This window comes from Micrasema longulum, unplaced genomic scaffold (assembly GCF_059751315.1).
Source record: "Micrasema longulum isolate JH-2025_06_02 unplaced genomic scaffold, ASM5975131v1 h1tg001111l, whole genome shotgun sequence".
In the NCBI taxonomy this organism is placed as follows: Eukaryota; Metazoa; Arthropoda; class Insecta; order Trichoptera; family Brachycentridae; genus Micrasema; species Micrasema longulum.
The window spans coordinates 202,027-215,101 of NW_028278299.1; the positions used below are offsets into that span (position 1 = coordinate 202,027).

General features: G+C 32.6%; 1 protein-coding gene across 1 annotated transcript in view; it reads left to right on the forward strand.

Annotated features, from left to right (window-relative positions):
* The window catches only part of LOC148276988 (modular serine protease-like), a 37,126-nt gene extending 34,214 nt beyond the window's left edge, over positions 1–2,912 (forward strand). Inside the window, exon 13 of the mRNA XM_088233485.1 lies at positions 2,544–2,912. Within this exon, the coding sequence (XP_088089611.1) occupies positions 2,544–2,755 (212 nt within the window). The 3' untranslated portion in view covers positions 2,756–2,912. The remainder of the gene's footprint in view (positions 1–2,543) is intronic.
* Positions 2,913–13,075: the final 10,163 nt, after the last annotated feature.

The window sequence follows — 13,075 nt, forward strand, 5'->3', positions numbered from 1 at the left end:
ATCAAAATTCAACCTTTTTGGTCCAGACGGCAGAAAGATAGTTCGACGAAAACGTGGGGAAAGATATCATCCGTCGTGCGTCACTCGAACCGTTAAACATTCACCCTACGTGATGATTTGGGGGTGCATGACAGCATACGGTTTAGGACCTCTAAATTTTGTACAGGGTACGATGAATGCCATTCAGTACAAAAAAGTGTTAAAAAAACATATTATTCCAACAATCGAGGACATTACGCAGTATACCGCGGACCCAATTTTTCAGGACGATTCTGCGCCGTGCCATAGAGCCCGCACTGTGAGTACAAATATATATATTTTTAAATGCATTTTGTGACCACATGATAAATAATTTATTGTTTTTTTATAGATCAATGAATTCAAGGAGAAAATTGGCTTAAAATCGTTGACGTGGCCCGGGAATAGCCCTGATTTGAACCCGATAGAAAATTTATGGGCGATTATGAAAAAAAAAGTCGGGGAAAAAAAATTAAAAAACATTGAGGAATTAAAAAAAAACTTAATTCAAGTTTGGGAAGAAGAAATAACATCAGAAATTTTAGATTCGCTTTACGCTTCTCTAAATAATAGAATTTTACATGTTATAAAAAATAAAGGTGAATTCACTAAGTACTAAATATTTTTAAATGTTATAAATATGTTTAAATGTAAAATACTTTAATTTAAAATAAAGCGATAAGAACCTACTTCTTAAATATGAATTAAAAAATAACATGTCTTTTATTATTCCATCACAAACACTCGACCATAAATGAACCGTTATGGGTCTCTAAGGTTCGGGTAATCTGATACCTGATATATAATGGCAATTTCTAAGTACAATTCATGAGTAAGATTTTTTATTTTAACCTTGAAATAACGAGTAGTCATCACATATGTCAAACAATATAAAAAAAACTAATTAAATATCAAGAATAATTCATTATATGTCAATTTTAGTTTTTTTTGAGAACTCGTAAATTTATTTGTCTTGCGGTGTATATATATATACATATATATGTTTTTCCTTTTTGAAAATGTTTTTTTTTTACATCTGAGCATGTTTTTCATTCCTTATTTTAATTCCTACCTTTTAATTACTTTTACAAAAAGAATTTCTTCATTTTTAATATTATTTCCATTTGTAAATACTAACTACAAACTTTTAAATAACTTTTTTTACTTTCATTTTAATTTTTAAACAACTTCCATTTATGTTTTTTTCCCCTTCTCTTTTTTGTACTTTCATTAATAACCTTACATATAATTATTATATAATATGGAAACTTCACTGGTCCATTAGAGTTAAGTCTAACTGTGTAAAATATAAAACCATGGAACCGTTCTGTATATTTCCTGAATAAAAGAAAATAAAATATTTTTTTTAAATAAATAAATAATTATTATGGAAATATCTGCTGAATATTATTGTGGTATTTTTAAATGAACTTTTGTACAAGTGCTGCATTAAAATATTGTAAAATAAAGCTATATAAATCGCCAAATTTACAATAATTGTTGTACAGGACGGGTGTGCGTGAGTTGATTTGAGGTTAAATGAGAAAGATGGATTACAATGAGGAATTGCACTGTTTTCTAATTAATTTTTTTTCTATTCACTATTTAACTAAGCAAAAATATATATATATATATATTTTTTGCGTTATTTACAAAGATATGATTTTTTTAAAGTTACATTTATCAAATACCGCACCAAATGACTGTAATCAGTGTGTCACTTTTCAGTCGTGACGTCATGAAACGGTTGGCGTTCTTACTTTCACTGACCGCGGTAAGTTGTATTTCTCCAGCCAATAACAAAACTGAAAAGAATCTATGGAATATTGCTTTGATGACTTCATTTAGTTGATCGTAATTTGCTCATTTCTATGTTATGGTTGTTTTTACGAACGTTTCGATTTAGAAAAACCTAGAAAGTTGACATAATCTCTGGTTGAAATGTCAAATTAAACTCTTTTTTCTATGGTTAAAACGTTCCTTACAAGGTGCGGGGGCTTTAAAGCGGAAACCGGAAATACTACACTTAGATATAAGGAGTGAAGTCATTATTTACGATTTTAAAATGAATACTATTTTTAACATTTTTTATTTATTTTCGCGTACGTTTTTTAGATATTTCATCCTACTCCAAAATTTTTAAATATTCACGTGTACACAAAAACATTTTTTAAATTTAATTCCGGGTTGGGCTGGAATTCCTCATTGAAGATATTTATTAAGTAGTTACACATGGGTTACATCCTATGATTTCGTACAGAAGGAATTTACAATAGCGAGCACTGGCAGAGAGCTGGTGGGCAGGCAACACGAACTGTCAAGACGAAATGTGTCGAGTACTTTCGATGTACGGTGCCTCGTCCAGAGTAACGTTGCAGCGGACTACGCGTTGCGAGCCAAAGCGGAGTTCGATCCTCTCAACCTCACGGCTGTTGGTGTTGCTCGCCACAGTTGTATTTGATTTTCGATACATTGTGCATTTTTAAACCTTTGTAGAAGACATCAATAAGTTTCATTTTTTACAGGGTCCGCCGTATGCAAAGGAGACAGCGGAGGGGGGCTAATGTTCCCGACTACAGAATTCGGCGGAATACGCTGGTACTTGAGAGGAATAGTCAGCAATGGACCTCTGGCAGACGATGGGTTCTCGTGTCGTCCGAACACGTACACAGCATTTACCCACGTGTTCTATCTACGTCAGTGGATATATGGCCAACTCAGAAACTTAGACTTATAGTGCTTAAATAAATTTATTTTTTCAAAATTCAAATCGATTTATTTTACCAAAAAAACATTACAAATAATGAAATGTTCAAACTTACAACTCGCTAAAAATGTCTACCAAAATTGAAATATTTGGGTAAATTAAAAGATCGCTCAAAAAGAAAAAAAAACGAATTTCTCGTAGCACTAAACTTTCCTATTGATTTTAACTCTGCCGCTTCCATTGTCCCTTGCCGAAAACAATGAAATATCAATTTATTGTATCCTTGCTTATTTTAGCGGAATATATTTATGTGTAAGATGGCGCATAGGTCCGCCATTTGTCCGTTCAGCTGTGTAATCAAAATGGCGGCTCGCTACATTAGGCGCTAGACAGATAGATTTTGTAATGCCTTCAGTGTGAATATAATCATAATAAGATATACATTATATTATACAAACAGGGCTTATAATCAGAACGGCGTGCGGAATTATGAAATTTGTTGATCGTTTGAAATTTTGGCATTTCTTTCTCAAAGCATCATTCGATATCCGCTTCCTAGTTGGAGCATATGGTGTCCACGAAGATCCTCCAGGCATTTCTGTCAGCTGCCAGCTTCTGTGCATCCTTTCAAGTCAGGTTCGCGTCCCGTAGTTCTGATACGAACTGCCGACGAGCAGTCAGCAGTGGACGACCGGACCCCGAGAACCTGATGCCTTGAAAAGTAGGCAAGCGTGGTTAAGGCTCCCCGGAGGCATCCGCAGCACATGGCCGAGACGACCGTATTGCCTCCGCTTGACGACAATTGTCACAGGAGTCTGCTGCATCCGTTCTCTTATTACTTTATTCCTAACAGAGTCAAACCACCGCACACCCAAGATTCTTCTGGGACACCTATTCTCGAAACTCAGTATTTTGATGTTTTGAACTCACCGACGACAACTCGTGACGTCACGAGCGGGTAATTATAAAATTGCGAAACTTTAAAAAAATTATAACGATGATAATACGACACATAAAAATATTTTTTAAATTTTTAGTTTAGTTCAAGTGCATGGCCATAGTGGCGAAGCCTTGCCACGCTCGCGCGCTCACTATAGACACTACACTTGTTTACCATATCTTTGAGTTCACCGCGCCCGCGCCGCTTCCGCAAACGCTTCGCTACTATGGCCGAGCACCGACAGACTATTTATAAATAATAATAAAAAAGTAAATAAAGAGTAAAATTAAAATATTTTTTTAAAAATTATACATATGAATTTTTAACATTTGGGATGTTTTACCTATAAAAGGGAGATATTGCTTTTTTTTACAATTTAAAAGTATTAAGGGTCTATGAAATACTGTAGATTATTTTTTTTTTTTCAACTTATTCATTATCATCATTCTCTTTCCGCAACTAATGGTGCATAGAGCGCTGGATTGGTACACCAATCACAGCATATCTAGATCAATTTTGTTACATGAAGGTAAGGTGATCAGTTGTACGCTGCAGGTACCAGTCCAGCGACTATGAAATATTCTAGTATGAAAACACCCTTTTAAATAAACATTTCATATCAACCATGTCGGGAATCGAACCCGAGACCTCTTGCACGGTAGGTAAACGCGCTGACCACGAGGCCAGCTACTTATTAGTAGCATATGGGAAACGTTAATGTAAATATATGTATTTGATTAATGTAAAAAAATGTACTTGGTTGTAATATTGTATTTTTATTTGTTTTGTTATTTGTATTAATAAATAAAAAAAATTATATATTTTAAAATTTATAATTTTGAATTCCCGCGAAAACGGTCATCGCATTGGCCACGCCCCTAATACGTCACGATTCATGTTTATTTTGAACTTTGTTCGTAACAGCTAATTTTTTTTTAGAACGTCGTCACCAATCTTGACGTCACAATTATCAATGCCAAACATGTCGCGTTTTTCCATGGACATATTTTTTCATAATTTTATAAAAACATATTTTTAAATCTATAATTTTTATTATCATCTACTATTTTAAATAAATCATTGTTACTGAGCAACGAAAAATACAACACCAGAGCAGCTCAGAACTCTCTATTAGGAAGAGCGATTAGTCATTTTGCCAAATTTAAGAAGATGTGCCATCTTGATATATTTAACGACTCAGCTCTCCGCTACAAACGCAAGCTAAGTCTCATTTACAAAAATAATATTTTGCATCTCTTAACAATATTTGGCTTAACATAACATTAGCCAAGATTAATAATATTTAGCCTATTCAAAAAAAAAATATATTTAAAACCAACACCCCATTTCACACAAGTAGAGTAATGTGTTAAACATATTCTTTTAACAATTTGTTGTCCTGTCAGAAATTGTATTATATATTGTGTTGTGTACGTAATTGGTGCTGTATTATAGTCCTTAAAATATAGCTTGATTAGATTGACAGCTGTCAAACTAATTTCATTAGTGATGGAAAATTACTGTTCACTGATCAAATCAATTTTATCAGTTATTTCATGCAATCGTGAAACTCTGTTTCCGAAAATTGATATTAAAAACGCAAAAACTAGCCTATTATTGTGTGTTTAACACAATTATTCACCAAAAAATGAGACATTTATACTTTTTTCATGAACAACATCAAATTAATTATTTTTTAATTCGATCAATTTACATTGATAAATTTGTCTCATCTCGAACGTTGTTGCAAAATGATGTAACCTTGTAAGAACGTCGTTAATAATTAGGTTTATTTTAGTTTTCTTTTAGTTTTAAAGCGGATTTAATACATTAAAGTGGATTTATGTTTCAAGCATTGCATTAAAAAATTAATTAACACGCCAAATACAAATGATTTTTCGTGTGTCAATATAAATAACTCATTTTAGTTTGTAAGAGAAAATTCTTGATTTTGAAGTTCATTGTAATTTATTATGTAAATAAAAGACGAGTAAAACTTTAATCTACAATTTTGGAATATCCAGTTTTGAAAACAAACTTTTTACCCTTTGTTTTTCAGAAATCATAATTTACAAAAATCACACTCACGAAGGATGGGACACTAAAAATAAAATAAAATACTCAAACTCATGAAAATAGCATAATATCAACTTATTAATTAACCCGAAAATTTTTTGACAATGATCCTTAAAATAAAATCCTTCGTGAGTGTGATTTTTGTAATTATGATTTCTGAAAAACAAAGGGTAAAAATTTTGTTTTTAAAAACTGGATATTCCAAATTTGTAGATTAAAGTATCACTCGTCTTTTATTTACATTATAAATTATAAATAACTCCTTTGACGTTACTACAAAGTTGTGTCGTCACTTTTTCTGGTAACTGTCATTCTAATCATGATACATTTTAAGGACTATAGGTTTATGTTTTTTGTAATAACACTGATAATTATACCGATATAGCACTGTGTGCACAACAATAAACTTAAATAAAATATTTAAAAAATGTATGAAAAAATTACATATATTTCATTAGTATTCGAAGTATGTAATATTTTCCTATTTTATAAAGACACACGAAATTGATTGAATAGGTGCGAAGGTTTTCACGGTCACTGTTATCAATATTATGTATCTTTTTTGGGTGATACCGTGTATGTTGGATTTGATCCGACGTTTCGGCTACCATTGCAGGAGCCATCTTCAGAGAAAACTGTTGGTGGTTTTATAAAAATCAACGCAGGTTAGTGGTTTTATACCCAAGTGACAGTTAAAAAAACATAAAAAAACAGTTGTTTTTTAAATTAAAATTGTTTTCGCATTTGAATTTATAAAGTTGAAGTACTTATTCACAGTTTTCCCTGAAGATGGCTCCTGCAATGGTAGCCGAAACGTCGGATCAAATCCAACATACACGGTATCACCCTAAAAAGATACATAATATTGAAATTGATTGATTTCACCATACTCGTTACCTAGCCGGTGTAGTCTAGGTATTGGTGAATTGAAATAATAATTATGACAGCGAGGAGATTTTAAATAGTAAACAATTTATCAAACAAACAAAACTATAGAGAAACGCCAATATTTAACATCTATATTGCAGGGGCGAACCGTGTATAGAAATAATGCGCAGCTTACCGTTATATTTGACTAACCATAATAATGTTTTATTATAACTTTATTTACAGAATAACAAATAAATAATTACCATTTATTTTTAATCGTTTCCACCGTTTGTATTGTTATCCTAATATAAATATAAATGTTAATAAAGCGCACCCAGCGCCTGCGGTGAGCCAAGACACTAGCCAATTATTCCAGCTTATTTTTTCATACAAATAAGTATACAATATTTTGAATGTCTTAACCCCAGTGCGGGGTTTTTCTCCTAGATTAAACCAATAATATTTTGAGTTTGTCCAAATTTTTTTAGAAAAAGGACTGGTTTATATTAACATATTAACTATAACTAAAAGTGAACTGACATTTATTGATAAATACATAATATTTCAAATATCTGCCTTCTAATAATATACAAAATTATGAATCAAACCGCTTATACACGCGTTTGTGTAATATTCATGTAAAGAAGTGAATTGGAACAGGAATGTTGCGTCTCATAAAACGAAATAATACGGACCAAAATGGACACCAAGTCATTGGAACAAAAGGCATAATAGTACTACACACGTGCGTTTCCAGAAACTATCTATTGGCCAGCGGGCCACATGGCGACGATATCTACCTACTGTCTACAAAAGCTTCTCTTCGGACATCTATCTCCCTTTGTTAACCATGGAGTTGAAACAGTGTTTGATTTATTTAGTTTTTTATTGCTTACTTCTTGGTATGAACACTTGACCAATTTACTACTATACTCTATTTTTTTATAAATTTATTGATATTGTTTTAACTTTGCTGGAATTCCTCTCATCCATGCGCTTTGTAGCTGCACGATGATTGGTTATCTAGCTTTAATATATCAACTTTAAAATACCTTAATTTTGTAAACGGGGTCTAGAATTCCAATCGTCAAGCAGCAAGGCGTGTTGTAATCTTACTCCTTTTTACTATTCATATTATTATTATTTTGTAATACACTAAATTTATTAGTCAATTTTTAAAATGTGTAAATGGGGGCTAAATTTCTAACTGTCTATGCGCTCTGTAGCTGCAAGACGTCCTATAATCTAGCTCCTATCTATTATAATTTTTGATTGATCTTAATTGAAAACGAGGAACTAGAATCCCAACCGTCCATGCGCTCTGTAGCTGCAAGACGTACTGGGATATTTATTAATTGTACAGCGCCCTTGAGGTGATTTTCACAAAAATAGCGCTTTAAAAATTATCCAACTATATATATATTACAACAGAGATGAAGACCATTGAAGAGGAGGTAATATAGAAGTCCAGGCCTCTACAGGGCTTATGACCTGTCAATGGCTGGTTTATGTGGCCACTTTACACACTGTGTAACATTCACCATTCTACCTTCCTTTGAACATCTATATCCCTTCAATTCTTTCATCTGTTGATGTTTGTGAAGTTCATTTATTGAATTATTTCACGTACTAGGCAACTAGGCAACGCCTGAAAATTATATTGTCGATTATGAATGAAATTCACCCGGTCCACGAAGAAGTATAGAAATTTAAAAAAATAAGATTTTCAGGCGTTGCCTAGTATGTAGGTGAAATAATTCAATTAGATAAATCTCACCAGCATAAATAAAGGTTTTAGCTTTTTAACTTAACAAACATCAACAGATGAAAGAATTGAAGGAATATAAATGTTCAAATAGATGCCTAGACTTCTATATTACTCGTACCTTCTCTTAGGTGTTCTTCATCTATGTTGTAATATGTTAATTAAAAACTTTTATTCATGAACAACATCACATGAATTATTTCTTTATTCGATCAATATAATATGTATATTGATCAATTTGTCCCATCTCTAAAATTTTTGCAAAATAACGTAACCTTGTAAGAACGTCGTTAATTATTAGGTGTATTTTTGTTTTTTTGTTGTTTTAAAGCTGATTTCATACAATTATGTTGATTTATATGTCAAGCATTGTGTTAAAAAAATAAATTAACATGCCAGATATGAATGATTTTTCGTGTGTCAATATAAATCACTACTTAGACGTTACTACAAAGTTATGTCGTCACTTTTTCTGACAACTGTCATTCTAATCAGCTATATTTTAAAGACTATAGTGCCATAATCTGGGGTGAACGGGAACGCGGTTGTCTGTAGAAAAGTCAGACCGCTTTTCCTCTTAATTACCGCATACCCCCGCGATTCTTATTAATTTGAAACCAGGCACCTATTTTCAAGCCCCTTCACTCTTCAAATTGAATGTTTTCGCACAATTAACTCCTAAATTTAGATTAAATTTACGGAGCCGTAATTGACACTGATAAGAGAGAAAACTGCTAGCCTTTCCACATCATTAATAATTTTCCTGAGGCTCTGACAAATAAATAAAATAGGTAGGCTATAGCGGAACCACTTCAGAACAAGGGAGGAAGGCTGTATTCAGATATGGTTGAGATCGTTTGGAAATTCAGATACGATATTCTAAAATAATCCAGTTAAGGCCAGGTCCTTGAAAAGCTTGTTGAGAGTGAGAGCTCTCATTTTGCTAAATTTCTCCCACAAAGCTCAGATCCGTAAAGTATCGGGCTATTGGGTAGGGGGCGAGCTCTCTTTAACCCTTCCCTGTATTTATTTATTTAACTTTTTGTACATAATGTTATTTGTATTTTGGCGGGTTTATTGCCAAATGACAATTTCTTCCAACTAACCAATAAAATAAAAGTTTTATTTTTATAATTCAAGTTACAGAACATTTTCAATAAAAAAATATAAAAAAAGATAAAGATATATAAAAATAGAAATAAACGTATTTGATTATAAATTACCTTAAATCAAAAACTATTACTCAATGCGAAAGGGGAAAAAAGAGGAAAAAGGAAAGGAGGAGAGATTAAGGAAAAAAAGGGAGATGTTTCTTCAGACGTGATTTAAACAGAGATAATTTAGTAACATCTTTGATGGTGGATGGGAGATGATTCCACAGTCGAGCCGCATGGACACTATATAAGTTAGAGAAGAAAGAGGAATTGTGGATGGGTATTAAGAGAGTGCCTTGAGAATTAGAAGGAAGAGGTAAACCATGAACTGATAAGCGTTGAAATTTTTCACGCAGGTATATAGGAGCGTTAGGACTATGAAGTACATTGAACAGAAGAGAGAGGGAGTGATAGTCTCTCCGCTGTCTAATTTTGAGCCATTTCAGTTGCCCACGATAATCAGAAATGTGGTCGTATTTACTGAAGTTAAAAAGCTGAAACCTTTATTGTTGTGACGAGATTAATCTGACTGAATTATTTCACATACTAGACAACGCCTAATAACAGCAGATGACAACTGCCAACAGGCCGGCTTCTCCTGAAGAGTTTTAAGTGGTTTCCTCTCCACATGAGCAAATGCTGAGAAGTACCTGATTGGTTCACATTAAAATATCCTTCCTGAGTCTAACAATTTAGCTAAAATAAAGTGATATAATTGCAGAAAAATCCTCTTTTTGAAATATAAACCTTGTATATTATAAGCAAGGTAAAAAATAATGCAACTTTTATTTTTTTTAAATATTTTTAAAAAAACGCCTGAAAACAATTTTCTAATTTTTAAACTTCTTAGACCAGTTGATTTTATTACAATATTTATTTACTTATACTTTTACAATGTTTGTATTTTTTTTAATATCCAGAATAATGTCATTGGGGTGTCCCGTGCCGAGGGAAACATTTTACAATTAGTGAAACATGCCTTAAATTAGTTATTCAACAAAGTTAACGTGATTAATCTAATTAACCTACTTATCATTAACATAATAAACAGTTTAAACTAAAATAATCATAAAAAACATTACCAATAGACCTGTAGACCAAATTCCCTAAACAGTATACAAATTTTCACCGATTTGGCTTGATCCACTTATCGATCCGTGCGCAACCCACCTCCTCCACTATCCATTTATTAATAGCAATTTTATATTGTGAGTACTTACTAATTGTCCTTATGGATAATGGAAGTAGATTGTACACTATAACCGAGAAGTAGACCAATCCTCTTTGACCGAAGGTCGTGTTATTTTTAATTGTTTTTGCAGCATCAGGGTGGAGTATCTAGTAATTCTTATATTTGTGGAAGGAGTTATAAAGGCTAGAGAATAATTTGTGTGTGCGTAGAGTAACAGAGCTTTTACATAAAGTTGTTTTACAGATGTTACATTAAGATTTACGAATATACCGAGGGAGCTAGTTCTAATTGGGACTCTTATGGTAATTTTTATTAAAGCTTTTTGAACAATTATCATTTGGTTGATCAATGTGTCATTTGCACATCCCCATCCAATTATACAAAAACTGATTGACTTATTTGACTTATTGTTTTTTCTTTGTATAGATTATTGTTTTTATATGTATATATAAATATAGTGAAGTTAAAGGCTTCAGCTCTTTAACTCCACTATATTTATAACACCCATATTTCATAAATTCTTCTTTAACGTCACTCAAATCAACAGAAAAAGAATTGAAGAAATATGGATGATCAAACATAGGCAAAGTGGTGAATGTTACACAGTGTGTAAAGTGGCCCCTTAAACCAGCCAATGACAGGTCAAAAGCCCTGTAAATGCCTAGACTTCCATATTCCCTTCTTTAAGGTATTCTCCATCCCTGTAATTTATTTTATTATAAGTTGTTTTCCTCTTTTTTCTATTCTATTACGTGTATTTTTGGCCGACCTCTGCATTTTTAAAAATATGGTTCTTAATTCGGACCGGTCCATATTAGCGGCGTCTACCCTGGCTGCGTCCGCTACACCGCCTGGGTCTAATGAATAATTATACCTGATACACGACGCCCGGGGGATGTTTACGATAACTCGGTTATTTCATTTACCCCTAAAATCCGAGGATAAACCACCTGTAATTGGAATTTAGACTTAATTTCTTGGAACAAGGGCAGATTCGATAGGAAACTGGGGTTAAATATAGAGGAATTTCTTATTTAACGGCCTGAAAGGGGCTTTTGTAATTATAACACACATAATCTTGGGTATAAGGAAATTTATGTTTTAAAAAAAATATTAAGCCAAATATGTAGTATTATAAATGTTTGTAAAAGGCAGATTTGCCGTTAATTTATTTATTTATTTATTATATATACGGCCTAAGCCAATTACAACAGTTACATGAAGAAACATAAATGCAAGAAACTGAACAAAAAGAACATAAAACTATTTAGCAAAGACAAACAAGGGCAAAACAATAATTGTATAAAATATATTCAAAAAAACGAAAGATCTAAAACTTTGAGCTAAACCATGCTAATCCAACTTCATCCCGCACTGTTAAGTCGCAAAGAAATCTACGAAAAGCCGGAAGATCTATCCCAAAGAATTCCAAGTCGTGTGATGAATTGACTAATCTACACATTTTGGACATTGGGGCATAAAAACCAAAGTTGCTCTTAGAATATTTTATAAATAGCAGATTTTGACATTGAAATAGAATTGATTGGAACAGAGATGGGACATCACTTAAAGCATCAAGTATTTTGAAAATGCATATAAGGTCCATTTTAGTTCTACGTCTCACCAATGAAGACAGATTAAGAGATTGCTCTATTTCAAAATAGAAATAATTACCCCTTTGTAATCAGAGCAACCATGCCACTTTTCTTAGAAAACGGTGTTGGACAGACAGTTAATGTTAATAAAATGAATTAAACTGTTTGTGATAAATATCTAGGGCGTATTTTATTTAAAGAGATTAATGTCTCAACATAGACGAAGGCAATAACTTTACATTGAGCCACTTTTATGGCATATAAAATAGATCCTTTTGTATTTATTTTAACAAATAAATAACATACATAATTGTATTTTTTTTCCCGCAAATCCGAAGCTTGTCTGCGGGTTAAATTACATTTTTAAATTTTATTTATTTATAAAAGGTAAAGACCCCAACTGGTAATACAAAAACAACAACAAAAAACCGTCTCGTCGTTTCCCCGTAAGGGTAGGCAGAGGGGATAGAACGCCACAGCACTCTATCTTTGCATACATATTTCGCTTCCTCTACATTCATACATCTTCTCATTGTTTGTTCCGACTTTTGACATGTCCATCTTCAAGTATCTGTTGGATTTGGTCATGCCATGTCTTGCTCGGTCTTCCTCTATTTCTGCATCCATCAACATTCGCATTGTAAATATTCTTAGCCGCGCAGAGCTACTTTCTTGATTTTGTCAATATTTCTTGGCTCAGCCTTACATAATGTACGGATCTCAACATTTGTGCATCTATCGTACATAGTTTTACCACA